Source organism: Serinus canaria, chromosome 11, assembly GCF_022539315.1.
Source record: "Serinus canaria isolate serCan28SL12 chromosome 11, serCan2020, whole genome shotgun sequence".
Lineage (NCBI taxonomy): Eukaryota > Metazoa > Chordata > Aves > Passeriformes > Fringillidae > Serinus > Serinus canaria.
The window spans coordinates 19,652,803-19,680,483 of NC_066325.1; the positions used below are offsets into that span (position 1 = coordinate 19,652,803).

Genomic DNA, 27,681 nt, shown 5'->3' on the forward strand with positions numbered 1-27,681 from the left:
CCAGGGATCCAGGGGCAGCCATAGCTATTCTGTCCAGCCTTCCTGGTGCTCTGTCATCTGCCTTTGAAGCACAGGGTGAAAAAAGGGGTAGAAATTGTGTCAACTCCAGCTCTGTGATGTGTCTGTAAATAACCAGTACTCCCAGTTCAGCACAGCTTGGTCACATCCAGGCCTGGATCTTCCAGCTGTCACATCCCCTCTGAACAGCCCTCATGTACTAATTGGCACCAATCTGTGTGTCTGTAAATTGAACTTTTTGATCCAATCAGTGACACAAAGAGATTTCCAGGCGTGAGGGGACATTAACATGTCAGGGATGGGACAGCCACAGCTTCTCTGGGCAACCTGTGCCAGGGCCTCACCACCCTCAGAGCAAATATAAATTTCTATGTATTTGTTCACTCCCTTTCCCTCAGAATAGAGTTCAGTCCCTCACTCCCATCACAGACACCCAGGCTGTTTTCTGCCAGAGCTCACTCCTACCTCGGGCTGTCAGAAGGGGAAACTTCCTCAGCAACAGCTGCACAGGGAGGGAGCTGGTCTCTTTCCTCGCTGCTGAGGCTAACACTGCAGAGCTTGTTCCTTCTTTTCCCAGGCATTACAATTACATGGGATTAGGAGGGATAAAATCCCAGAGCCAGGCTGGTTGTGTGCTCACACCACTCCAGCATCAGGCCCCCCCAGCGGTGGCTGCAGCCTCTCTGCTAACCTTGCTGAGACCCTCTCGCCCCTCCCAGCCGTTTGTTCTCCTGCCTAAATAACTTGGGCCCAGGCCAAGGCCGGGCCGGGCCCTGGCCCCGCTAGAGAGCCCGGAGAAAGCCGGGGCTGGTGGGGAACCGTCTGTTCTATGAGACGTGACCGGGCCGGCCCTGGCCTGGGGCTCGCCGGCAGCGCAGAGCCCGCCGGAGGAGCGGCGGGAGGGGCCGAGCCCTCAGACCGTTCGCGCCCCCTCAGGTCGCACCTCCCCCCCCCCCACCCCGTTACCGCGGGAACGGCGCGAGCCTTCCCGGCAGCCCCCGCGCGCCGCCGCCGCCATCTTGAGGCCTGGCAGCGCGGCGCGCCCCCGCTTCCAAGATGGCCGCCCGGCCCTCACCGGGCGCTTCCGGCCCTGCTGAGGCCGCGGTTCTGGTAACGGCGGAGCCGCCGCGGCCCGGCCCGGGCTCGTCCCGCCGGCGCGGCCTCTGAGGCCTCCGAGGAGCGGGAGCGGCGGACATGGCGCTGCTGCTGCGGATGGGGCTTCTCCGCGGCCGCCGCGCCTTCTGGCGGCCGCCCGCCGCCGCCTGGGCCCGGCCCCGCGGCTGTGCCTTCGGCGGGGTTCGCGGCCTGCAGGTAACGGGGCGGTGGCGAGGCCTCACCGAGCACTGGGGGAGAAGAACGGGGGAGAGCGGCGTTCGGGCTGTTCGGGAGGGACCTGTGGTTGTGCCGTCCCAAAGGTCTGTCGTGTCAGCGCTGTTGGGCACTGACTTGGGAAACACCGTGGAAATAATGGAATGATTTGTGTGGGAAGGGATTTTATTCTTACCCCCTGCCATGGGCAGGGACACCTTCCACTATCCCAGGTTGTTCCAAGGCCTGTCAAGACACTTCAAGGGATCCAGGGGCTTTACATTCTAAGAACTGCTTTCTAACATGCCTTTAGAACAAAAAACCAGACACATGGGGAAAAAAGATGAACTATTAAGTGTTTTGAGCATGGGTTGTCTATTTCTACTTGTGCTTTCTTTGCTCTGGGTCATAAACATTTCCCAAGTCAGGTGGGAAGTGCCCAACCAGGAATCCCATCCAGCTGCTGTCCTGACACTCACCCACAGCGTTTCCCTGCTCAGGAATCCGAGTCTCAGGGAGGCACACAAAGCTTCGGCAGCCACATTACTTTTCCAATTGTTGTCTTGTTTTTCTTTCTCTCCTTCCTCAGAGTCTCCTGGCACCAACACTTTCCCTACCACGTCAAGGTCTCCTGACAAAACAACTCATAATGCGGGACCCAGTCAGACTTTGGAATCTCCTGGGTGAGTCCCGAGGAGCAGGAAGGGAAAAGGTCTGATTTCATAAGAGAATTGACCTTTCCTCGCCTTCCCCCTGCATTCCTGAAGGTGCAGCAAAGGTGTTCTGTTCCTGGATGTGGGAGCTGGGGGTGTTTGCAGGGATCCAGGGTTGTGTTTGGTGCCAGGAGTGAACAGTGGCACCTTCCCATGAGGAGCTCAGGGCACTAAAGAAGTACTGGAGTCATTAGACTTCGTGTTTGTAGCTTTTTTTGGCTTTTATTGGAGTATCCTTCAGCATTCCTGAGAAACCTGATTTAATTCTATTACCTGTATTTCCTTGAATGAGCATTCCCAATCCCAAGTGTGAGGCTGTTCCGAACTGCCCACAGCAGTTGTTAGTGATGGCTGTTCCTTGGGAATTGTGTCTGTGGTTCAGTACTAAAGAAGTTCCTCCAAATTATTTCCCTTGTGCCATCAAAACAATCTCTGACCTCTGCTTGCCTGCAGGTAGCACCTCCTGGTTTGCTACATCCAGCTCTCAGGGGAGCAGCCAGAAGAATGGAGGATTCAAGAAGAAATCTCCACAGGAGGAGGATGGTATGTGTGTGCCAAAAATTCTGGGGTTTACTGAAACACAGGGAGGAAGATCCTCCTTCGTGCTTCCCTGCACCTTCCCCCTGTACAAGCCTGGAGATAAGAGCAAGTTGGAAGGAGCATTTTGGTTTAGGTGATGGACTGGAAGATACAAGACAGATGATAGAAATGATAGATGATTTGGGTTGGAAGGACATTAATGCCCATCCAGTCCCACCCTGCCATGGCAGGGACACCTTCCACTGTCCAGGCTGCCCCAAGCCCTGTTCAGCCTGGCCTTGGGCACTTCCAGGGATCCAGGGGCAGCCACAGCTGCTCTGGGCAGCTGTGCCAGAGCCTCTCCACCCTCACAGGAAGGAATTCCCTCTAATATCTAATCAGGGGATGAAAGATCATGAAAGTGACTCTTTGTGGGCCACTTTGCCTCCTGTGCAAATCTCCCTGTTGCTGTTTGCTGTGGCATTACCCCTTTATGAAGGGGGACAGTGATATTACCTGGGGTCTTTTTGGGAGCTCTTTTTGTACAGCATTTTGACTTAATACATTTATATTAACTAAACCCAGTCATTTAAGCTGGATTTGGTTTTATTTGCTTATATTTCACTTACCCTTCAATATGGAGATACCTCTGCTTCTAGTGAATCACAGAACTTTGATATAAATTCCCTAAAGAGCTCTCAGCTATGTTACTATTTTTTCTTGGTTTTTCTTTTTTAAATCAGTCTTTCTAGATACTGGGTTTTGTCCGTGTCTTTCTCTCCTAAGCCCCAGGCATGTAAAGAATTTTTTGAAAATGAGTTTTAACCTGTCAATCACAGAGTGGCTTGGGTTGAAAGGACCCATAAAATCATCCAGCCCCCTGTTATGCCTCCAGAACTTTGTACTGCAAGTTGGGAGGTATTTAATGTCATTACAGACTGTAATATAATTTTATAATTTATTTTCTAAATCTTTACCTAGGTATCATCAAATGATGTGAGCACTTGGCTTTTGCTTTGTTGTGCTTAATAATTGAATCCTCTTGGTTTTTTTGCTTTTGAAGTCAGAGGTCAGCTGCTGCTGGCAGCCTGGCTGGTGTCGCTGCAGTGTCCTTAGAGCAGTGGTTTTTCCTTGATAGCTGGGATGAAGTGTTCAGTGGGGGGTGAGTGCAGGTCTCAGAGTCGTGGGAAAGACTAGAGTGTGGAATTGGTGTGCGAGGCCAGGGGATCACTGAGCAGGCACCTGGAAGTGCTGTAGCTGTTCAAATCAGTAAGCAGCAACACTCTGTGTGCTCCATGGCCTCTCCTCCTGTGATTAATGGGCAGCCTGGCTTTGGGAGGGGAGTGCTGCCCCGTGTCTCCAGGGGAACACTTGTCTCTGCTGTAATTATTACAGAGAACTCTTCAAACTGTCACCGCAGCCCTTGCAAAGATTTTAATCAGAGAGTTCACATTTGGGGTTAATGGCAAATCATTGCTTGGTGGAGACTCAGAAGCTGGAAGTATTCCCACAGCTGCTGCTTGCAAGTGTCACATCAGTCCCTGGGACTCGTTTCCTGAGTGCTGAGGGGTGGCTTGTGGTGCAGTGTGGATGTTGTGCTGTACAGACAGTCACGCTTCACCGCAGCTGAGAAATAGATGGGTTTTGTACTCTATTAAACGCAGACTAGAGGAAAGCTTGCTGGTGCCTTGCAACTTTCTAGAAATGGGGTTCTCTCCTGAAATTATTCAGCTGCAGGTTAAAGGTCCTAGAAAGACCCAATTTCTAGAAATGGGAGAAGTTGTGTCAGGATGTCTAATGGGCAGCTTTTGCCTGGGTGATGTTTTTGTGATCACACCCCTGACTGTGTGTGTTCAGAGCAGGTTATGGGCCTCCACTTGGTCTGAAATGGAATAGAGGAAAGTGCTCTAGCAAGAGTTGACTCTGACACCTTTAAGGATCTTCAACAACCAGAGATGGACTTTTCCTGTCAGGATTCACTTTCTTAAGTAGTTTCTTTTCTCTGTAAAATCTTTTTATTTAGAACCAGCTCAGCTTTCCAGGATGTTGTGCAGACTTAAGTCTTCTATCATATATTTTAATTTTCCCTAGTAAGACTGTAGTGAATGTCATCCTGAAGCCTTGGGATGAATTCCTTAGTCCTAACAAAGCTGGATGCAGCAGATAACGCTTGGTGAGGGGATGGCAGGAGAGAACAAAGCGGATGGGCTGGACACGGAGCCTGAGCTTGTCACAGACCTCTGAAATGATGACTTCTCTGCCAAGCTGCATTGTTTCTATTTAGGAACAAGCCTTTCCTGTTCAGTGTGGAGCAGGGCTGGGAAGCAGTGAAAAATGAGGCTGTGCCTGTGAAGGACAGAGGACTTTTTTTAGCAGCTGCCTGGGTCATATGTTTGTCCCTGGGTTTTGTTGCAGCGTGTGTAGGGCCTAATTGGTGACCGGTGATAAATGCTGGTGTCAGGACATTTGTTATGAATTTGCAAATAAATCAGATCTGGGCTGCAGCACTGGTGCATTAGAGCTCAGTGGCACAGAATGAATTTATTTCTGGGTGTGAAAGGGTATTTATGTGTGCCATGGTGCTGTTGCTGTTAAATTGTACATCAAGAGCAAGTGCTAAATTATATATTGGGAACACTCACATGTGACTGGAAAGAGGAGGAGATATTTGTTGTCATTTGAACAAACCAGACACTGGCCAGCAGCTGACATTGAACTGTGCTGCGACAGCCATTTACAGCCCACAGAATTGTAAATTTGCCTGCACAGTGCAAAAAAAAAAAGTGTTGTGAGACTGGAAAAAATATTTGATGGCAAATAATTGAAGTAAAACATCCCTTTTCCATGTGTCATTGCTTCAGTGTGGCTGTAGTACAATAAAAGTGTGGGAAAGCACATCCAGCATAGGAATCCCTCTTGGATACAGATCCTTAATGTGGGCAAGTTATCAAACCCTCTGAAACATGAGGTGAGTTGTATGGGAGAAAATCCAGGGAATTTGGTTAAGGCAGATGGATTTGCAGTGTATTTGTGTTCTGTGCTATCTCCCATTCTCTGCAAATGCAGGTATTTACTGAGGTAGTGGAAGCATTGCTGGAGGTGTAGTGCAAGTGCCAGGAGATCAGGGCTCACCTGGAAACAATATTGTGCTGTGGGATTTACCAGGGACACTGGGATTACTCCTAATATTTTCCACTGTGGAGCCATGTTGCATATAAAGTGATTTGTAGTCATTCTGCAGTTTGATTTTTAGCAACAGGGGTCCTGTGGCTTTATTTGACCTCTGTCCCAATGGGGCCAGGCAAGAGAGTGTCTCATTTTAGCCTAGAGTGATATTTGGTGGGATTTTAGTGGGTTTGGTGCACTAGGACCATGGGAGCCCAGTTCTTCAGGGGAAACCAAGCATGCAGCACAAAATTCCCCTCAAAAGTGCCATTGTGTTAATATTTCCCATTTAATTATCCCCTTGGGTCAGGAAACTCCACAATTACACACTAATCCTTTTTCCTCTGGTATCTTTTTTCCTAAAGAGGAGGAAAAACGCAGGAGGAGGGAAAACCAGATGCACCTGGAACGTTTGCGGGCGCTGCTGATCCTCACCTTCGTGGTGCTGATGCTTCGCTTCATGATCAGCGAGAACAGGGAGGGGACCAACATCTCCTGGAACTACTTTGTGAATGAGATGTTAGCCAAGGGGGAGGTGCAGAGGATCGAGGTGGTGCCTGAGAGTGATATCGTGGAGATTTATCTGCACCCAGGTGGAACTCCACATGGACAAGTTGTGAGTGACTCCCTGCAGCTGTGAATGAGCTTAGATAATACTGCTGAAGGTGTCTGAATTAGTGGTCAGTGAAACTCCAGCTGGTAGACTTGCTTTAGTTCTTTTCTTTCTTGTATTCAAAGTTTGGGGGCTTCAAGCAACTGGAAACTAAGACTTCCAGTTTAAATTGTAAAAATAATTAATAATGGCCTGGGGGAAAAAAATCGTGTGTATTTCTAAAATGCTGGAGAAACTCAGTTTTCTTCTACCAGCTCAGTCTGATATGGGAGAGGGTATCCAGGAGATTGTAAACTCTTATGACTGGATTTTGTTTCAAATGTTTTCTGCTGTTTAGGTTTCAGTCATGAGTGTTCTGTCAATCTCCATCAGTCTTTTTTCCTAAGACCAGAGGGTTCCTAAATTCCCTCAGAGCCCTGGTGTCAGCCATGTGCTCCCGAATTCATTGATGCAGGATCAAAGGGTGTAGCATGAGGCTAATTTTTACCTGACCTGTCCATGCTGTGCCCCTCTGCTCCTTGCAGATATTGATATGTAATAAATAACATTTCCATGCTGCTGTGGCTTGCCTGTCCCCAGAACGTGACCCTGCTGTACACCATGCGCGTGGCAAACATCGACAAATTCGAAGAGAAGCTCAGAGCTGTGGAGGATGAGCTGAATATTGATGAGAAAGACAGAATCCCCATTTCCTACAAACACCCTGGCTTCTATGGAAAGTATGATATAAATTTGTTCTTACCGTTGCTCTTGTGTTGGTGACAGCATCCTTTGCTTGGAAAAAAGTGACTTTCAGCTAAATGTTATCTAAATACAGAACAGAAAAGTGAGCTTGGATTTGGAGCATTGAATGAATGTTTCTGAAAGATAAGGTGCATTAGATGTACATTAATGTTTGAAAAGTGAGGGTCTTAAGAATTCTGTAATTGCAACATGCAACAGGCCAAAATGTTTCAGGTCAGGGTCACTGAGTTCTTGCTCAGCTGAACACTTTTTGTTCTCATAATCAACTATGCAAGGGCAGAGTGTGATAGAAATCTTGGCAACAAATGATGTTACAGCCTGGGCTGTGGAGAAGGCTGGGGATGCACTAAGCTTTCCCTCCTCATTATAATGCTTTGATTTTCCCACTGGAGATGGCCAGTGTGTGTAATTCCTCCTCCCAGACACCTTGCAAAAATGTGAAGTTTGTGTCTGAATGGATACCTGGGCTGGATTTTATCCTCTCATCAACATTTGGATCTTTTTAATATGTAGTTGAATATATGAAGATAAGCTTTTTTAACTAATCATGCAGTATGAGACCTTCAGTTCAAATTCAGAACTTGCCAATTTTTTCAGACTTACGTGTAACAGGAAGAGAGGACTGAACAGACAATCAGCCCCCAATGCAAGCTGTTTCCCCTGCTTCTCAAAAGAGATTTTAAACCATTTTTTAAGAGCTGTGATGGGCTGTTAAGTCTCTCAGAAGACATGTCTGGAGGATTTGGTCTCAATCTGGAGTTGGAGCCTGTGAGGTGCAGAGCCTTTGCAGGGCTCAGCTCGCTCTACGCTGTGGGCGCTTGGGGTGTTTCAGAATTAATCCTGTTTGCAGAGCAGACAAACTGAAGGTGACTTTCAGGTTTCAGTGTTGCCATTGCATCTCTCACTGAGCAGAAACAAATGCAGCTAGGTATAGAGCTCCTACTGGTCTCTTGCTTCAGTAAATCATCCCCCTGTGAGAGGTGGAACACACATTCCTGGTGTGAAGATAAGCACAAAAGTGTGGCGAGGCTGGATGGTTCCTCAGGCATGTGCAGCAGAACAGGGGCTCACCAATCTCAGCCTGTCATCTGGCATAGGATCATTTTTCCTGCTCTTGGGGACATCCTTTGTTTAGAGCTCACCGGGTATTTGTCCTCAGCAGGTTTGTTCTGTAGCTGTGTTAGACCTGGGGTGTCATGTCAGCTCCCCATCTCCCTTCTAATGCAATCGGTGTTCCAGAGGATTCAGAAAACTGACAGTGTTGGTGCTGGAGCACTTTTTTTTCTGGCACAAAGGACTCCTGAGAAATTTGACTAAGTAGGATCAAGCAGTCTTTTAATGGGAGACCCACACTGTGATTTCTGCCAGGATTAGGATGGTTGGAATCCCTATTGTTACCAGACACTGTCCTCTGCAGTGAGCTCCCTTTGGAGGCACTGCCAGCCCCAGTGGATTCTGCTCTGCGTGTGATCTGAGTGCCTGGAAGTCCTGCTTGTTTTAGAAGCAGAAATGCCTCTGAAGTGGATGGTGAGCTCGAATTTCTTCCACAGCTGTAGGCAGTGTTTGCCAGTGTCCTCTGCTTAACTTCTTAGGTTATGTAATGGTTGGGGTTAGGGGCTTTGTATATCTGTATAAAAACCTGCACAAGTTCCATGTTCTTAATCATGTCTGCTCGTGTACACTATACCCTAAATGTCCTTTGAAAGAAGTCATGTCTGGTAATATTGACCAGGTGAAGCTGAATGCTTCAGTTCATTCTTGTCTTTGTCCTTTCAGTGATGTCCTTTCCCTGATAGTGACACTGGTGGCCGTGTCCATGCTGTGGAGCATCTTCCGCCTCTTCAGGGTGGCGAGCAGGGCCGGAGGCTTCAACGCCTTTGTGAGTAGCCTGGGTTTTGAGCATGTTTTGCAGCCTGTGGGGAGTCTTGGATTCTGCTGGGTTATCTCCTCCCCTTTTCCCAGCAAAGTCAGTGCAGGATGAGGATGAACTGGTGCCAAAGACTCTCCAGCCTTGCCACACCTCATATCCTGTGCTGATCATCTCCCTGGCTGGTACCTTAACTGGCCTTAGCCGAGGTCCCTTCCCAATGGCAGGAAGGGCTGAGCTCAGGGAATTTCAGTCCAGTTTGCTGTTTTCAAAGCTTGCTAATGAGCTGCAGCTGCAGATGGTGTTTTTCACTGGGCCCTGCCAACATGCCTCCCATACAGCCAGAAGTAGGAATTGCTGCTTTGTGCAAAATGAGTTCTCAATTTATAAAATATGTTCAGATTCTGGAGTTCATTATGTGTTGGCCTGTTTTGCTCCTGCCGCATGCCTCGCTTGCAACACCAGGCAAACCTCCTCCTCCTCCCCTCTCCCACCCTGGCCTGGATCAGCTGATGAAGCTGTCGGAATCAGCCCGGGGTGCTCTGTCCCTGACCGCAGGGATTGGGGATGAAAACACAGTGAATTCAGTCCCTTGTTGGATTTCCCACTCAGTCTCCTCCGCAGTTCTCTTTTGGCTTTGAGATTCTCTTTGAACAAAAGGATGCAGCTGCTCAGAGAAAAGGAATATTTTAAAGAAGTGTTGAGTAATGAGGCCTTGAGGACTAGATTGTGTCCTTGCTTAAGTGGGGACAGCCAGGCCCTGAGTTTAACTCTTCCTTTGGATGTTTTTGAGGGCTCAGAAGCCATAAACTTTCTTCTCAAAATAAAAAACCTCCTCAGTAGCTGCTTTGAGTAGAACACACTGAGCAGTTATGAGTGGGATGTTTAACTGAATTCTTGTTTTGACTCTCGTTGTGGCTTCACATGCATCAGGAGATGGAAACGTGGTGGCTGTTCAGTTTAAGAACCTGTAGTTTTGGCCTGGGGTGTTTCCAGCAGAAACCAGCAGCAACATCAAAGACTGTGCAAAGTGTCTGTGCTTTCACAAGTATTGGCAATTATTTACCATTGACAGTTATTTGCCATCAACATATATTCCTTGGAACTGTGACTGTCTGATGTGTATTAAGGATCAGAGCATTTAGAAATCAGGGAGGAGATCCCAAATCAGGTTTTGGACATCTGCATGTTTTTAATAATCATTCCTGCCTGGTCTACATGGAGTTTGAACTGGATTGTTTTGGGACTATTACTGCAAGTTTATTCTGTCTCTTCCCAACATGTGGATGAATAAAGTTTGAGTCAACCATCCATCTGGGAACTTTCTCCAGAGCAAAAATCTGTTAAACACCAGTGCTTTGGTGGGGACTTTAGTGGTGTTTGGTAGGGACATCTGGGCTGTCGCCCTGGGCTGGGCTGGCTCCCAAAACGTAGCAAACAGCCTTTCCAGACTGTTGCCTTGTTCAAAGTTGTTTGGTCCTTGTTCTGCCTTCCCCAGAACCAGCTGAAGATGGCTCGTTTCACCATTGTGGATGGGAAATCTGGAAAAGGGATTGGCTTCAAGGATGTAGCAGGAATGCATGAGGCAAAAATGGAAGTCAAGGAATTTGTGGATTATTTAAAGGTATGTAAAAGTAGAACAAAACAAATGTTTGCTGCCCTCCTTCTGGGATAGAGGGATGACCTGGGGTGGGGATGCTCTGCTCTTCATCCCTCATGTTTCTGGGCAGCCTCTGTTGAAACAAGCTCTGTATCTCCAGTTGCACACTGGGAATGGGGCAGATGGGGCTGCTCCTGTTGGCAGCTCAGAGTTGCCCAGGCTGAAAACATTCTGGGGAAGCTCTGGGAAGCCCCACTGTGGTGCAGATGCTTGGTGTGAGCTGTGGCTCTGACTGAGCTGTGTTGTCCTTGCAGAATCCTGATCGCTACCTCCAGCTCGGGGCCAAAGTGCCCAAGGGTGCCTTGTTGCTGGGCCCACCAGGCTGTGGGAAGACTTTGCTGGCCAAGGCCGTGGCTACAGAGGCCCAGGTGCCATTTCTGGCCATGGCAGGCTCTGAGTTCGTGGAGGTGATTGGAGGTGAGGTGCTCCAAGGAACGGGGGGAGCTCTCTTTGTCTGTTGTGGAGTTGGAGGGAGCTGGCTGGGCTTCCTGCAAAGGACAGGGCTTGGCACGGGGAGGGTGAGTTGGGTACTTAGACTGAAGATATAAAAGGTTTTCAGTGATGCAGTTCCTTAGTTATGTAGTATCTGAAGTGCATTTCTGGTTGCTGCTTTCTGACAGAGTGCAGCTGTGGTCCTTCACCTGCAAGCATCCTCTCTGGCTTCCCTGTACCTATTATTAAAGGCCTTGACTGAGGCTTCCTTCCTTGTATGGAAATGCTGATGGGGAAAGTAGGGCCTCTCTGTGCCTTGGGATTTCCATCCTTCTCCTTTTCTTCCTTCCTCACAGATCTCTTGAGACCCGGTGAGGGTCAGTATGCAGGAAAATGTTGACTATTTCTGCTCTGAGCTGTGGGAGGAGCAAGAGGCCATGTCAGGAGCTGGGAGCAAAGCTCCTCTTGTAGGAGTCCCTGCAGGTTTAGGAGCCCAGTTAAACCCAGCCCCAGGACACACTGAGCCTAAGGACTAAACAGGAGTTCTGGGAGGGTTTGTCTGGTGACAGGTGTCTCCTTGAGGGCCAGTAGTGCTGCTCTCCAGCTTTGCTAACAGCTTCAGCTAGCAGGTCACAGTGTTTGCCTCCCTGCAGGCCTGGGAGCCGCCCGTGTGCGGAGCCTGTTCCGGGAAGCGCAGGCTCGCGCTCCCTGCATCGTCTACATCGACGAGATCGACGCTGTGGGCAAGAAGCGCTCCACCAACGTGTCTGGCTTTGCCAACGCTGAGGAGGAGCAGACCTTAAACCAGCTGCTGGTGGAAATGGATGGTCAGTGTTTCTTCCTGCCCTTATCGCCTCAGAGGTCCAGCTGTTGACCTGTTCATCTTTGTCCTGCTTGAACTTGCCTGGCCTCTGCAGGGTTGTCTTGCTGGAGCCCATGTACCCCATCACTAGTCCCTTAATCTTAGGGACTAGTGATGACTTGTCCCTTAATCTTAGTAAACTTTAACCCCCTGGAATTTCAGTCCAGCTGGCCATTACATGTTGTTGGATACTTGTTGTATCCAGTCTGAGACAGGTAGTGGTTCAAAGCCTGTCAGAGTTTAGAGTTCAGCTGTCCTAAAGGGACAGAAGTGAAGTAATAGAAGTGAAGTAATAGATCAATTCTCCTGTCCACTGCCTTATGTTTGTGTTGTCTGCGTTGACCACAGGATCTCTGAGATGAGGGAGATAAGCTTTGCAAACAAGTCCTGGTTTGAGACCACACTTGGGTTTGGTTTCTGGCTGTTGTGCACCTGGAATTGGCCCTTTGCTCAGACACCTTCACACAAAGAATGCTCCTTTGGCAGTCCTTAGTCCTGTTTCTGTCCAAGCCTGCAGCACTGACCCAACTTGCAATATTTCTGTTACTAAATCTTACTATTGCAGGGTGAGGAATAACCAACTACCTGCCCATGAGGAAGAGTTTGTTTCAGTTTTCCCTTCACTGTAACTGTGATTCATATCTTGACTGTCATGTTATCTCATCACACTCTTCATATGAAAAACTAGAAGCCATCATGCACCAAAAACTTCCCCAGACCCAGGTTCCAACTGCTGGCTCTGTACTGAGTGTTTCCAGTGAAGTAGATGATCCTGGGAGGAAAGGCCAGTGCTAACACAGCCCAGCAGTCCTGGCTTGGGTGGGTCCTTTTCTCCCCTAACAGTTTTAGGGTGAGCTGGCCTCTGAATTAAATGGAAGGCCTGCATGTCTGTTCAGGAATATATAGTCAATACATTCCACATCTCTATCCTAAAAATGAGAATGTCTGATTTCCATCAGTCTGTAAAAATTAGGTGTGGTTTCCAGAGTGTTTTCCTGGTGAGTCTCAATGCAGAAATAAGGATTCAGCTCAACTGGAAAGTAAGTTTAGAAGGTAAATATTATCCTCAGTGTGTACTTTATGGTCCCTTGTTTGCAGTGTGCTGCCTGGTTTATTTTTAAATCTATATTATCTCATTCTTTATTCGTGTCTCGCACAGATCATGTACAGAGTCCTTAATTTTGCTCGGTGTTTTATCAAACACACACTAAGAAAAAAAAACCAGTCCAAGGAGTTGAGAGTGTCAAACAGGAGACAGCTGGCAAGGATGTCAGCCTGGTGCTGGGAACATGGGATCAGCAGGGATCCTGGCACGTGTCACTGGAGTGTTACCTAACAGAGTGTGTCACCTAAAACAGCACTGATGTGCCACGTGCAGCACAGCAAAACAGTTCCCAGGTTGATGGAGAATGACCTGCTTAGGAGGGGAACAGTTCTGCCCCAGGAGTGGTGAGTGTTTGTAAGGAAGCCTTGAGATGAAGGTTGAGAGCTCTGGTTGAGCTTAAATTGAGGGCTGAAGGCAAGACAATACCATAGACCCGAGATGGGTGTTAATTGGAGGGAGAAAAATGCACAAAACCAGATCAGTGAGTCATCACTGATTGTTGGATTTCTGTTATTGAATGAGATTTCTTGGAGGGAAGGGAGAGCGAGGAAAGAAGGATCAGAACTCTGCATTGGACTGAGTGCACCATGAGCTGCACGAGGTGACTGCAGGCTGTGGCTCAGTCGCATTGGTGTGAGCATTTTGGAGAAATCAGAGGCTGTTCCCTGAGCAGCCTCGGTTTCCTTCCCTCTGACAGCTTGCTGTGAGTTGGGGAAGCACCGGCCGTGGTGGGAGAAGGGGAGGGGCCGAGGGAGCCTCTCCACAAAAGCTGTTTGTGAGTGCAGGGAGTGACGCACAAACCCCAGCTCTGCCGGAGCAGGTGCCTGCTTTGAATAGTGAATCTTCCCTCTCAAACCGCAGACAAGCGGAAGAGGAATGTGACCCAAATCTCTCCTCTGTTCTGGATGCTTTCAGAGGAGCTTTGGCAGTCCTGGGCTGAGCTGGGGGTTTGTGAATGGCAATGCAGCATGGCTTTTGGTAGCAGCTCTTCACCTGGAGCCCTCAGACAAGTCCTGAGCTGTGCCATGTGCAGCCCTGAGGCTTCCTTCAGGAAGGGGCTCCATTTCAGTGCCACTGTTCCCCAGGACATGTCCAAAGGCCTTGGGCAGGTGACACAGTGTAACCCTGCAGGTGAGATGCCCACCAAGCAATGTGTTGCTCGGTGGGGAGCAGCGCACTTGCAGCTCCAGTTGGCCCTTTTGCCCTTTCCTTTCTGGAGTGGTTCATTTGTGACCTTTTCACGAACTCTTTTTTTCCAGGCTGCATTTTCAGAGCTGTCTCTCTTTTGTTGATGTGATGAGGTATTGTTTTTGTAGCCCGTTCCTTTGGCTGATCTTTGCCTGTGACATGCCAGGTGGTGTTTCATTAAGCAAGTGGGGCAGAAGCTGATGTGAGGAGGATGCTCTCAATGCTTCTGGTTTTTTTATTTGTTCTAATAGTCAGACCTATTTTAAGAGAGTCTTCCCAGCTGCAAGGCAGATAATGCTCTGTGCCATCTTATCCTGCCATTCCTGGAGTGCCTGCCAGTCCCTGCTTGTTTATCCCACTCCAGAGTGCAGTGTGATACACGCCTGAAGGATGCTCGGCTTCATCCTCTCCGGCAGCTTATTTAGGCAGGAGCCTGCAGAGAGGGAGCACCAGGTCTGCTGCAGCATAGGCTGGCACAGCCAGTCCCCTGCCTCACCTGGAACCTTGATCTGTGCTGAGCTCTCGCACGCTGACACATTTGGCAGCTCTTCTGCTGGAGCTGAGAGCTGAAACTGGCCCAGCTTACGTGCACGGAGCCGCCTCTCCACAGCGTGGGACTTGGCAGAGGGAAGCACATGGGACTGTGGTGTCCTTTCCCTGGGAAGGCTGCTGTGTGCCAGTGCTGGGGAATGTGCTGGAAGCAGGTGACTCATGCCCAGAGGCCTGCAGGCACCTGGGGGATTGCAGTAAATAACCGTGTGGGGCAGTGATTCAGTGGGAGCTCCGGCTCCCCACCCAGGCAGCACAAAGTCTGCTCCTCTTTGCCCTCCTGCAGCTGCCAGTGCCCTGCCTTCCCTCCCCTAGGAAATCCTGTCTGTCTTTGATGCCTCCATTGAGGATGCTCTCAGGCAACCTGTAAATCCCAGTGCTCCCTTCACCTTAAAGACAGAACCTGCTCCAGGTCTTTAATTTGGCCAAATTCTGTGCTGATAATCAGTGCAAAGCTCTTGGGTTGTGTTTTGTGTCTGGTGTGGGTTCTGCAGGGCTGGTCTGTGCAGGGCCCTGCACAGTGCCTGTAAGAGGTGAGGAGGCAAAGAACAACTCATGCTGTAACATGGCCCTTGTTGGGTGGCAAAGCTGTCCTCTCTCTGCACTAACCTGAGCAGCTCCCTCCCCTGGTGGCCTGTCTGTGACTGAAGGCTGAAATAAATAAAAACTGAAAGGGCTTTCCATGGAAATTTGTGGAAAAGGCTGTTTCAGCTTTTCCACAAATGCTGCTTGTACAATCTGGAGTTAAAGACTCAGGAATTGACTTGCCATGGGGGTGAGAAGGCATCTGTGAAGTCATCAAAACAGAGATTCTGTTCTGGGTTCTAGTTGGAGCAATTTCCAAGTGTGGCAGTAGGAAGGAGAAAAAGAAGTCTTAAGCCAAGACTTACTAAGTAAATGAGAAGGGGATTTCAGAGTATCCATGATAACCAGGGACTGGCCTGGATCACCTGGAAGGTTCCTTCCTGGCTTTGCTCCAAGCTGCAGGAGACACTCAGCCTCAGCAGCCCCAAAGGGTGCTGTGCACACCCTCTGGCTTTGTGTAAAGCTGTGTTCTGCATCCCCTGCCTCCAGCCCACTGTGTGCCTGCAGTGCAGTGTGAGGTGGGGCAAACCTCCTCCCTGGTCCTGTTTTTGGCAGGAATGGGGACCACGGATCACGTCATAGTGCTGGCGTCCACCAACCGCGCCGATGTCCTGGACAACGCCCTGATGAGACCTGGCAGGCTGGACAGGCACATCTTTATTGATCTCCCAACACTGCAGGTATGTTCCACCAGCTGCCTTGTCCTTCCTGTGACTGAGGTGTCCCAGCCCCTGCTGGTCTCACTGGGCTGGCATGGATATGTGGAGCCTCTGTGCTCTGAATCAAGGATTTGTGGTGCTAATGCAGTGGCCCATTCCTCTGAAGTGACAGCTCACAGGTCTGGAGGTCTCTGCTCTGGTAGAGCCTTGGCAGTGAGTACTTCTGTGAGGTTCCCTTTGTCATGTAGATGCAGAGTTATGTTTGTGTCTTCTCTTCAGGAAATTGGGAAGCACCTAATTGGCAGTTGGCTGGTGTGAGAACTTAAATTGTCATGTGCCTTGAGCACTATTTGTTCTGTAGGTTTATTGCCCTCCCTATCCTTGTAAGGCTCCTCATTTTCCTTTAGGCAGCCTGTTAAGTGACTTTCTCCTTCTGAATGCTTTTTAAATCCATTTACAAGAGTCTTCCATGTCTGCTGTGTTGACATTTGTAGCAGAGTTCTGGGAATAGGCTCAGCTGCAGTGAGGATCTGTGTGCTGTGCCAGCACAGGCTCTTCCTCTCCCATCTGTGCTTCACTGTCCTCCGCAGAGTTTTCAGTGAAAATACCTTAAATGCCTGATAGAATCTGGCCCCGGAAGCATGAACTGTGCAGCTGCCCTGAAGGAGGAAGGGGAAAAACCCTGGCAACTGAGCCCATTGTTTGAGTCAGGATCTCCTGGACCAGCTGAATGAGTCACTGGTGGCTGCTCGCCAGCAGCATCTCCCCCCCACCTCCATCTGGGAAATGGGTGCAGGCTGAGGAGCTGCTGGATGGGCTCTGTGGTTTGTGCAGGAGCAGGTCGAGGCAGTCAGAGTTCCTTCCTGCGAGGGCTTACATGGCGAGGGAGAAGTTAAGACAGATCGGAGTGAGAGTGAGGAGGGTAGAGTGGCCCTGAGAGAGAAAGCTGTGACTCAGGGAGAGCCTCGTGCATCTGTTGGGAATTTGAGAGCTGGGTGTTTATCAGGGCTGCTGGAGCACTGGAACTCTGCAAGGAGAGCCCTGCCCTCTGCTGGCACTGTCAGTGTCCCCTCTGCTGGCACTGTCAGTGTCCCCTCTGCCGGCAGTGCCACCACCCTGCTCCCTGCCATGACAGCAGGGCCCTGTTGTGACCCCTGGCTGGGTGTTCTTTGCAGGAGAGAAAGGAGATCTTTGAGCACCACCTGAAGGGCCTCAAGCTGATCCAGGACGGCAGTTTCTACTCGCAGCACCTGGCAGAGCTGACCCCAGGATTCAGTGGTATGATGTCTCCTTGGGCTGCTCCTGCTCCACTCAGGCTGGAGCTCCTGGGTGCTGGGGGTCTAACAGGGAATTTTGGTCAAAAAGAGCTTTTTTCTGCATTTCTGAAAGACGGAAAAAAATAATGGGAACCTGACCAGCTCCTTGGTGAGCTCTGATGAGCAGTTATTCATGACGATTTTCAATCTTCTGAAATATGTAGGACTAGCAGGGTGGGGAGGTAGGGATAAAACCCTTTTACAATGCCCAGGTGCCTAACTCCTAAGGGAAGGAACCAGTCATGCTCCTCTCAAAGCTGTTAAGGATGAGGTGCTGCACTTCAGAGAAGAGATTGTTAAATTGATTTATGTTACCAGGAAAGTGATGGAAGGAACAAGTAGGAATTACTTTGCTGATCAGAGTAGAAATTGGACAGCTCTGCCTGGCTCCTGCATTGAGCCTGCTTCCAGGGTGGGTCCCAGGGAGCTTGAAACAGTGCTGAGCAAGGGGCTCCAGAGTTCCTGTTTATGTGGAGTTCCTGGAATATCCTTTTGGGTTTCCCCTCTCTCAGGCCCCAGCATGCTGCCTCTCCATGACTGCTCTCAGCAGCCCCCCGCCACCATCACCCACCCACACAAACTGGGAACAGATGTTCCTTCTCTGCTCTTCAAGGTCGAGCAGAGCAGCAGCCTGTGCCAGCCCACTGCCCACACCAGCCCTGTCCCTGGGAGCCAGCCTTGGCCTGCTCCTGGATTGCTGAGCTCTGTGTGGTATCAGTATTCCCTGCCAAAGCAGTTGTATTATTCAAATCCAACATCAACACCATGGGCTGGGGTTGCTCTCTGTTCCCAGGGAACAAAGAGCACAGGCTGTTTGGCTTCCTTAGGTCCTTCTCCAGATTTGTTTGTGCCCATTCCTCCTCTGAACTCTCTGTCCCATTCAGAGCCAGTGTAACTCTTGTGAACTCGTGTCTGCAGGAGCTGACATAGCAAACATCTGCAATGAAGCTGCTCTTCACGCTGCCAGGGAGGGGCACAAATCCATTGATACCTCCAACTTTGAGTACGCTGTGGAGAGAGTCATTGCAGGTGAGAGGTGCAGCCATTCCATGGAATTATGGGCTGGTTTGGGTTGGGAGGGACCTTACAGCACATCCAGTGCCACCCCTGCCATGGCAGGGACACCTTCCACTATCCCAGGTGCTCCAAGCCCCATCCAGCATGGCCTTGGGCACTGCCAGGGATCCAGGGGCAGCCACAGCTGCTCTGGGCACCCTGTGCCAGTGCAGCAGCATTTCTTGATGTTGCCTCAGGGTCTGTTCTGCTCAGGTGAGGGGGTTGCATCCCAGAAAGACAGATGGGTCCAGAGTGTGCTCTGGCCTGAAGGTCTCCAATGACAGTCACAGAAAGTTCTGTGAAAAAGACCCCAAATGGCTCCATCCTCCTGAATTTGGAGGAGTCTGAGTCCACAGCTCAGGAAAAATGGCCACTGACAAAATAATAAAGAGGAAAATTCTCATCCATGTCAGTTTTTCAGTTTAGAAGGTTGGGGGGGTTGTGGTTTTGTTGTGGTGTTTGTTGGTTTTTTCCAACAAGAAAAGTGACAATATCACTGAATTTTTCTTGTTGCTCTGGACACCTGCTACATAAATATCAATAGCAAATAGTCTCTGCATCCTCACCAGCAAGAAATTAGAGATTTTTCTTTCTGCCCTCCAAGCCCAGGCTTTGATGAATTGGCAGAATAAACTGCAAGACAGTGGAGCACTGTTCTCCCTCTGAGAACATCCTGTGGCCTTTCCCTGCTGCTTGTGCCACTGCCAGGAGAGAAACCTCTGGAGATTTCCCTGTGTATTGTAGGGAGGGGAAAAGAGTTCCCAGGACTCTAGACTTCACCTGATGGATTTGGATCTGGTGGGTTTTGGGCTGAACTGCCCTGGAGCCAAGCTGTGGATCTCATAATCAGACACTGAACTGCTTCCAGGCTCCATTCCCAGCAGGAGCCTGGGCACACAGACTGGCACTCTGCCTTTTTAGTGGAACGTGTGGAACAGGATGTTTGTACTGGGTCAGTTACTTCCTGATCCTGGAATTAGGTCCTGAGTGTTTGCTTTATCAGAAAATGCTCAGAGAAGTCCTCATTTTAAATAAGATGTTTGAGAAAATTCCTCACAGCTTCACCTGTTGCAGAAAAACAAAACCTTTGGAGTGCTTTGGTTAAAAACACAAATCCCAAACTGTACTCAGGAGCTCCCAAGAGTGGACAGGGAGGCAGCTGTAGTTGTAACACAGAAACTCTCATCAGCTGCAGCAAAGATCACAGAGTCCTGCGCTGGTTTGGGTGGTTAGGGACTTTAAAGTCTATATTCCACCCCCTGCCAAGGGCAGGGACACCTTCCCCTATCCCAGGTTGCCTCAAACCCCATCCAGCTTAGCCTTGGACATTTCCAGGGATGGAGCAGCCACGGCTGCTCTAGGCAGCCCTGCCAGGGCCTCACCATCCTCACAGGGAAGATTTTTTTTTTCTGATATTCCAACCAAACCTCCTCTTTTTCAGTTTGAAGCCATTCCCCCTTGTCCTGGCACCACATGCTCTTGTAAAGCTGTGTTCTACTTTCCCATCTGCAGGAGCACAAGCACCAGACTTGTGGAGACTCACTTGCCTTTTCTTTCTTGCCTTGCCTTAGTTCCCCAGGCTGGGAAGATACAGCAAAAAGCAGGGAAGGCTGGGGGGGCTGGCAGCAGAAGGGATCTCTGGGATCCATGTGGTGGGGCATGGCAGGACATGAGCTTTGGGAGTGAGTGAGGCCAGGACAAACTGCCTGGCCTCACTCAGGCTCGGGTGTGTGTAGGAAGCCACGGAGTCTTTGTGTTGCTTAATCAGATTCTCTCATATTAGGAGGACTGGCTATTTTTTGTAGACAGATTCTAAAAGACCCCAAACAACCCCCCAGGCCCCTGTATTAAATGTACCCTTTCCATGTCATAGGAATGCTTCTGGGTTTCACAATCCAGAGGGCATTTCAGTTCCTATAAAAGCTTTTCTTGAAAGAAAGAAGATATTACTGTGCTTTCCATTAGGAGCTTCTGGTTTTAATAAGAGTGGGGTGGAATCAAAAGGGAGCTCTGCAAGTCCAGAGGCCCCGTCAGCCTTAAAGCTTTGTGTTGCTGTAAGGGAGGAGCAAGAACTTCTCTCTGTGGTAGTTCCCATTGTGTTTTTAGTTTGGGAACAGAAAGCAGTCAGTCAGGTCTCCTGGGAGTGAGGGTAGAAACCTGCTGAGCACACAGAGGCTTTTAGGGCTTGGCTTTAGAAGATGGAGCCTGTTTTCTTGGTGGGGTTTGTGTTAGGCCAGCCTATTTTCTTGGTGGGGTTAGAGATGCGCCAGAGTTGTTTCCTGGGTGGCTTGTGTCATGAATGTGATAACTACAGGTTTTCAGGGGACTTCCATGCCTGGACATTATGTAGGAGAAGAAATAATCTTGGTAGGCACACTGTGTGCTATTGTGAAGAGCACAGTCTCTCCCTCAGTGGGCTGGCAGGGATTTTTTAAGTGTTTCTGTGTATGTATGTGTGTGTGTATATATATACACACATATATTTATAGAGAATAGATACATCTTTCTGTGGAAATAGCCATACAGGGCCATGCTCACACACTGCTGGGGGCAGGGTAAGGCACTGACTGATGAAAATCAAGGCAGTTACAATTAATCTGCTGTTCCATCGTGCCTGGCGGGGCACAGCAGTTTCCAGGGTCCCTGAGCAGTAATTTTACAAGATCTGCCATGCTAATTTTGTTGTTTCCTTGTTTAATAAAACCCTTGACTTCGTTTAAAAGTTCATGTTAATAGAATGTTGTTTTCCAAGACATGAAGCAAGCTTGGTGCAATATTGGTTCTGACTGGCTGCTCTCCCCTCTGCTGCCCTGGGCTCTGTGTGGGGACTCAGGTCCCAGGATTTGCAGGCCATTTTGCATCCAACATTCTGATCTGTAATTAGTGCCTGGCACACTGTATGTTCTGTACTTATTCTTCCTACGTGCTTGAAATTTTACTTCCTTTTTTTTTTTTTTTTTTTTTTTTAATCCCTTTTGAACTTGCTCTGCCGAGTTGGAAAATAGATACTTTGGAAAATCACCTTCCTGGAGAAAGGGTTAAGTGTGAGTTATGGCTTCATTTGCTGGTTCTCAGGAGCCTGGGAATAAGCTCATATGGAGCATGCCATGTGTAATCAGAGACATTTCCAGGCTCTGGAGAAGGATTTCTGTATCTACTCCTGGACTTTAGCTGATTTGAACACTCTTAATGCACAAGTTTCTCAACTGGGACCTCGTATATATGATTCAACATCTTTCTTCTCTTTTGTTCTGCCTATGGGACTGAAAACAGCAAAATGAGCGTGAGACTCTAGCTAGTCTCATCTTGGGTTTTCTCTTGTTTGCGATTTTTTTGTGTTGTTTTCAGATTTTTTCCACACACACAAAAAAAGTAAGCTGCCTTTTTACAGATCTAACTGTGGGAACAAGGTTCTTGAGCTGTGATCAAATCAAATGTAAAATTATTTGTCTAATGATTAAGTCTGTTGTAAGGAGAAGTGGGAAAAGTTTCTGCCAGGGTTTTCAAGCAATCCCAGGCATGGATTGCTTTCCATCTCATGGCCAGGGAGCACCTTTTCCAAACATTTTAGCTAAAGGGGTTTTGCTGCCTCCCCCTTTCTAGAGTCAGCACAAACGGTTCAGCCACGGGCTGTGCCCTGGGCTGGACCAGGTCATGCCCCACTGGTTGCACCTGTTGATAGCTTATCAAACCCTGCTGTATGTTCCCACAGGCACTGCCAAAAGAAGTAAGATCTTGTCACCAGAAGAGAGGAAGGTGGTGGCATTCCACGAATCCGGGCATGCACTGGTTGGGTGGCTGCTGGAGCACACTGAGGCCGTCATGAAGGTACCTCCAGGGAGGGGAGTCCCAGGGGCTTCCCTGTCCAAGATTGCCTTGTGGTACTTGTGTGCAGCCCTGTGAGCCTGGGGCTGTGCTACTGCAGAAAAGTAAATGGCAAATACAGAGTCACAGAATCATGTTCCTTGGGAAGGACTTTAGAGGGCATTGAGTCCAGCTACTCAGCACTACCCAGCCCACCACTAAACTAGGAGAGGTTCAGGCTGGATATTAGGAATAACTTCTTCACTGAAAGGTTGGTTAAGCATTGGAACACATTCTCCAGGGAGGTGGTGGAGTCACTGTTCCTGGAAATGTTCAAAAACAAGTGGACGTGGCACTTCACAGTGTGGTTCAGTGGGCTGGTGGGATTTGGTTGAAGGTTGGGCTTGATGGTCATGGAGGGCATTTCCAGCCTTAATGATTCTGTGATTATATAAACCATGTCCCTAATTTATGCCGTAGAGAAATCCATTGTTAGGCTCCATTGATGATCGTGCTGGTGCAAAGCTGATTAACAGCTATAGGAGAAGCCTTGCAATTAAAAATTACAAGCAACTGAGTCTCCTGGTGCTGCTGCTCAGTCATGCACTTCCAGGCTGCTCCGTGTGTACACACATCCAAATGTGATCCCTTTCCCAGCACGTTGCAGCCAGTGAAGCCCCTGCAGGAGTTGCTCTGATACTGATGGAGAGATGTGTGTTCCAGGCTGGGAGGTTGTCTGCCTGAAGCCCTTCTCTGCAGGGAAAGGCCTCTTTGGCACCCTGGGATGTCATCTGTGCACATCTCCTCCAAAAGCAGGGACACTGGGGGGAGGTGGGGAGTGAAATGACAAGGGTGACAGCTGCTTGGCCAGTTACCAGTAGCACATTCACTCTGAATGACCCATTGTGTAAGCAGAGCTGGTGTTAATTACTCTCATTTAGTGGCTGGGGAAAATGGCTGTTATTTTTCTGAAGGCTCCTGTATTTCTGCAGGTAGTCTCAGGGATTCTGGAGCAGAATCAGTGAACTCCGTGTGGCCCATACACTCCAAAGTAACTCCTAAATTTCAGGATTTCTGTGGCTTGCTGTTCAGGATAATTTCCTGAGCAGGAAGTGTGTTTGTGTGGGAAGGCAGAGCCCTCGGTGCAGGAATGAGGACACGCTGCTGTCCTTGGCCATGTGTCTGTAGGCCAGCCTGTCCATGGCTATGGAGAAACTTCAACGGAAATGCAGAGGCCTCTTGCTGCCCTCCCTGAGCTGCTGTAGGGAGAGCTCTGCAGTTCTCTGAGCTGAGGGAGCTGTTCTGTGTTGCAGGTGTCCATAGCCCCTCGGACAAACGCGGCTCTGGGATTCGCACAGATCCTGCCCCGAGAGCAATACCTGTTCACCAAGGAGCAGCTGCTGGAGAGGATGTGCATGGCCCTGGGGGGGAGAGTGGCTGAGGCCATCACCTTTAACAAGGTCACCACAGGTGAGGAGCCAGAGCCTGGCACAGGCAGGTGGAGGTCCAAGGGGATCTGAGCAAGGGACGGAGGTTTCCTGTGCTGGCAAGAAGAAATGTCACGTGGTGTGTTTTGACACTTGCAAGCATGGAGGTCTCAGGTCTGGTTGTCACTGTCTTGTCTCAGACTTGTCCCAAAGATTAAGGCTACAGTTGCACTTACTGATTAGGCTCTTGAGAAGACTTTCTTTGAACTTTCTTTGCTGTTTCCAACTAGTTAAATCCAAATAGGATCACAGAATAGTTTGGGTTGGAAGGGACCTTAAAGCCAATCTCATTTCACCCCTTGCCATGGGTAGAGACACCTCCACTAGACCAGGTTGCTCTGTGGGCAGTGGCAAGTCTGGACTCAGGTGAGCTGGCCACAGAAGGGTCACTGTATCGCTCCTGGGACCTGCAGGAGGGTCCTTCAGTGGGTTGAGTGTTCTCCCCCATGGGCTGCAGTGGGTCCTCTGCACTCAGCACTGGTAGGACATGTGTTTGTGCAGGATGTGCTCTTCCTGCACTGAGCTGAGAGCTGGCCAGCAGTGTGTGCGTCTTTCCTCCCCAGGAGCACAGGATGACCTGAAGAAGGTGACCAAGATTGCCTATGCCATGGTGAAGCAGTATGGGATGGTGCCCAGCATCGGGCAGATCTCCTTCCCAGACCCCGAGAGTGCCCCTGGCATTGGCCGGCGCCCTTTCAGCCAGGGCCTGCTGCAAATGATGGACCACGTAAGGCCACCCTGGGCTAAGGGTTTCTTTTTGGTCTTTGCTTTCCGCACTTCACTGAAAAATGGCAAGTGGTTTACACCTGAACAATTTGCATTTTGCTGTTGGCCAGTGAGTGAGCACTTACCTGTTCCATGTGTCAGGGCTGTGCAGGGCTGAGATGGCAAGAAACCTGTGTCTTAAAGTCACAGCTGCACAGCGTAGATGTGTGCACTTCCTAAACGAGATCTAACCAGTGGTTAGATGGTCAAACTGACTGCGGATCAGCCTGTTTTGACAGGAAATTTGGCTTCATTGCTGAAAAAAACACATTGCTTCAGTTCAAAAGTCAAAAAGCTGGAAACAAAAAAGCTCTATTTCAGAAGCACCATGGCTGTGCTTCCTTGGGATTTGTGCTGAGCTGCATTTTAGGCTCCTGGACAGCCTTAATCTGCATTTCCCATCGAGCTCTGCTAGGGCAAGACTTCACTGCCCCTTATCACCAGCACTTCTTGGTGTGTTTTTCCAACCAGTTTATCCATAGTTTCTGTTGATGGGAACCACATTCTGCCTGGCTCAGTTTGCAGATTCCATCCCTCAGCGCTCTCCTTGTTTAGCCACACATTGTGTTTGTTGCCACCTACACCCCAACTCCCTCTTCTTGTTTCTTCAAGGAAGCCAAAACCCTGGTGGCTCAGGCTTACAGGCGCACAGAAAAGCTCTTGCTGGAGAACCGGGACAAGCTGCAAACAGTGAGCTGAATTGTGTGGGGGTTTGTTGGTTGGTTTGGGTGTTTTTAACTGGTGGTTTTGCTGCTTTCTGTGCTCTGTAGCTCAGCTGTTGCAGTGTTGTCTCTCTCCTAGAAAGTCTTGTAGTGGGAGTGTTGGGAATGAGTGACTGTTTACTGTGTATCCCCCAGATTCAGAGCAGGCACGGGAGGAATGTGTGTGCCTTTCCCAGCAGTGAGTAGTCTGCCTCCTCACACCAGCTGGTGTTTGCAGGGTAGATAGAGGAGGAGGAGTGCTCTGTGGAAATGATCAAAGCTGGAATTTGTGTCCTTCACCTGCACTTCTCTGCTTGCCTCTTGGCAGTGCAATTTTCTGGAGAGCCGACAGTGACTGTTTTTGGGAAGCCAGGCCAGTAATCAGGTGGACAGTGTCTGGCTTTGGTACAGGAATATGGTGCCTCGGCTGATGGGAGCTGGTTCCTGCTTTCTGGTGACTCCAGACAGTTTTCGTCTCCTTAATGACTGATACACCAAGGAATGCTTGTTGCAGAGACAGAGCTTTGCCTCCTCCTCTTTGTGTCCTGACAGTCCTGATCTAGCCAAACACCCTGGCACATCCCCACCTGTGCCAGGAGCTCTGTGCCCAGTGCTGAGCCAAGCTTGGGTCGCAGCACCCTCTGCATCTCCTTGACTTCCCTTCAGAATTCCAGTCTGTGACTTCCAGAATTACCGAGGATCAACTGAATGTTGCCTGTTTTGCAAATCAAGCAATTCTTTTCCTTAAATCCTCTTTTTAAACAAACAAGTACAACAACAACAACCCCTTCAGCTACGCAGTGTCGGGCCTCCAGTGCGTGGTAAGGAGAGAGCTGGGACACGCTGCTGTCCCCAGGACAGTGCCCTGGCAGCTCTGGAGCAAGGATTCTCAGGACTGTCTCTGCAGGCTCCTCTGTCCTGCTGCTGCCATGTAACAGCAGCCAGATGTTTGCTAGAGGCTCAGCACAGAAAAACTTTAAAGTGCAGCCAAAGTATCTCCAGAGTCAATGTTTCGGTTGCCAGGCCAGCGTGTCCCATCTCGTCAGCAGGATCGAGCAGTTCCACTCTGGACAGCCACCTGCTGCTCCAGAGGGGTGGTGCTGCTGCCAAAGGGGCCAGAGAATTCCACTCTTCTGGAGAGGAACTTGTGCTGACCTCCAGCCCCTGCCTGCAGGAACAGGCAGCTCTTTGTTAGCTCTGTGTGTGCAGGGAAGGCTCTGGGTCTGCCAGAGGTCTCCATGCTGCTGCTTTGGCTCTTGGGCAGGGCCACAGGTGCAGTGACAGTGACAGGAGGGACACTTCTCTCATTGTTCCTGGAGCTCTCATTGCAAATCATTCCCAAGAGCTTGCTTTGTTGCCTGCAGTCCCATTGTGTATTCCTGGCCAAATGTGCTCTTGGGAACAGTGCTGGAGCCTGGAGAATTTGGTCCTGGCTCCAGTAGTTTCAGGGTCACTCCGTCTGTAGTGGCACAGCCGGGTCTACTCCTGGGGGGCTGCAGGTGCTGGGGCCTGAGTTGAGCTGACAGTTCAGACCAGCTCAGAGAAGCAGGTCTCTGCTCTCTCCAGGGGCTCCATCCCTTATTTTGCCTCCCTCCCCTTTTGCAGCTGTCCAATGCCCTCCTGGAGAAGGAAGTGATCAATTACGATGACATCGAGGCGCTGATCGGGCCCCCGCCCCACGGGCCCAAGAAGATGATTGCTCCTCAGAGCTGGCTGCAGGCAGAGAGGGACAAGCAGGACACCAGGGAGGAGGAAACACCTCCCCAGCCACCGAGCCACGAGGAGGAGGAGGAACCACGCCTGAGACCAGTGTGAACCCACTCCATGTGGAATGGGAGGGCTCCAGAGGCTTCTTTTGGACACAGACCCTCTGCCTTCTCAGCTCCAGAATCAAAGGTGCTGAGCAGGGAATTGCTGTGTTGCTGCTGCTACCCCAAGTTTAAGGGATGGCTGCATGAGCTCTTTGAGCTTTATCCTGCAGGAAGGAGAACTCAGGATTTCAGAACTTATTCCTAGGAGGGTGGTGGTGACTAGGAGTTGGGTAAGTCTGATCTGCTGTGGAAGTTTCTTGTACACAGGAGCAGGGAACGTATTCCAGTGGGTGGAAATTCCCATGTAAGCCAGTTCTGGCTGTGCTCTGTGCCATGGCAGGAGGAGGGCAGGGCTGTGCCCTCAGCATGGGGACACCCCTGTGGGGCTGAGCTGGGCTGCTGCAGCTCTTGTGTAACCTTTGAACACAACACACAAACAGCCCTGGCTGGAATAAACTGCCCACAACATGCTGCTGTGTGTGTACAATGTGTCAGGCTCCGGGGGTGTTTTGGCACACATGAAGCTCATTAGAGCTGTGGAGTGCTACAGGACAAGGGCCTCCTTCTCCCTGGTCAATAATTTATGTCCAGCTTTTACAGCAAGTTTTTCCCAAGCAGAAGTTGAGGCAAAAAGAGCTGAGCAGTGGGACATAGAAAACTGTGCAGAGGGTGACTCTGAGCACACGTGGGAAGATGTTCTGAGCTGAAGAGGTGCTCTTGGAAATCCAGCAAAAGCAGGTGTGTTTGTTGGGAA

At 49.7% G+C, this 27,681-nt stretch overlaps 1 protein-coding gene across 1 annotated transcript; it reads left to right on the forward strand.

Moving 5' to 3' along the window:
• The first annotated feature begins 1,082 nt into the window (after positions 1-1,082).
• On the forward strand, positions 1,083-27,395 carry SPG7 (SPG7 matrix AAA peptidase subunit, paraplegin). Its single transcript, XM_030227470.2, has 17 exons — positions 1,083-1,329; positions 1,916-2,009; positions 2,493-2,582; positions 6,089-6,339; positions 6,916-7,055; positions 8,857-8,959; positions 10,446-10,571; positions 10,862-11,024; positions 11,693-11,866; positions 15,884-16,008; positions 17,163-17,265; positions 18,222-18,332; positions 22,072-22,187; positions 23,477-23,633; positions 24,214-24,377; positions 25,028-25,105; positions 26,722-27,395. Exons 1-17 carry the CDS (start codon positions 1,213-1,215, stop codon positions 26,929-26,931), a joined length of 2,322 nt encoding a protein of 773 aa, XP_030083330.2. The 5' UTR covers positions 1,083-1,212; the 3' UTR covers positions 26,932-27,395.
• Positions 27,396-27,681: the final 286 nt, after the last annotated feature.

Excerpts from the sequence above, each read along its gene's own strand:
- SPG7 (XM_030227470.2), top strand. The coding sequence starts at position 1,213 with ATGGCGCTGCTGCTGCGGATGGGGCTTCTCCGCGGCCGCCGCGCCTTC. Across the intron at positions 10,572-10,861 it reads AATTTGTGGATTATTTAAAG|AATCCTGATCGCTACCTCCA; the intron begins GTATGTAAAAGT and ends TTGTCCTTGCAG. Across the intron at positions 23,634-24,213 it reads CTTTAACAAGGTCACCACAG|GAGCACAGGATGACCTGAAG; the intron begins GTGAGGAGCCAG and ends TTTCCTCCCCAG.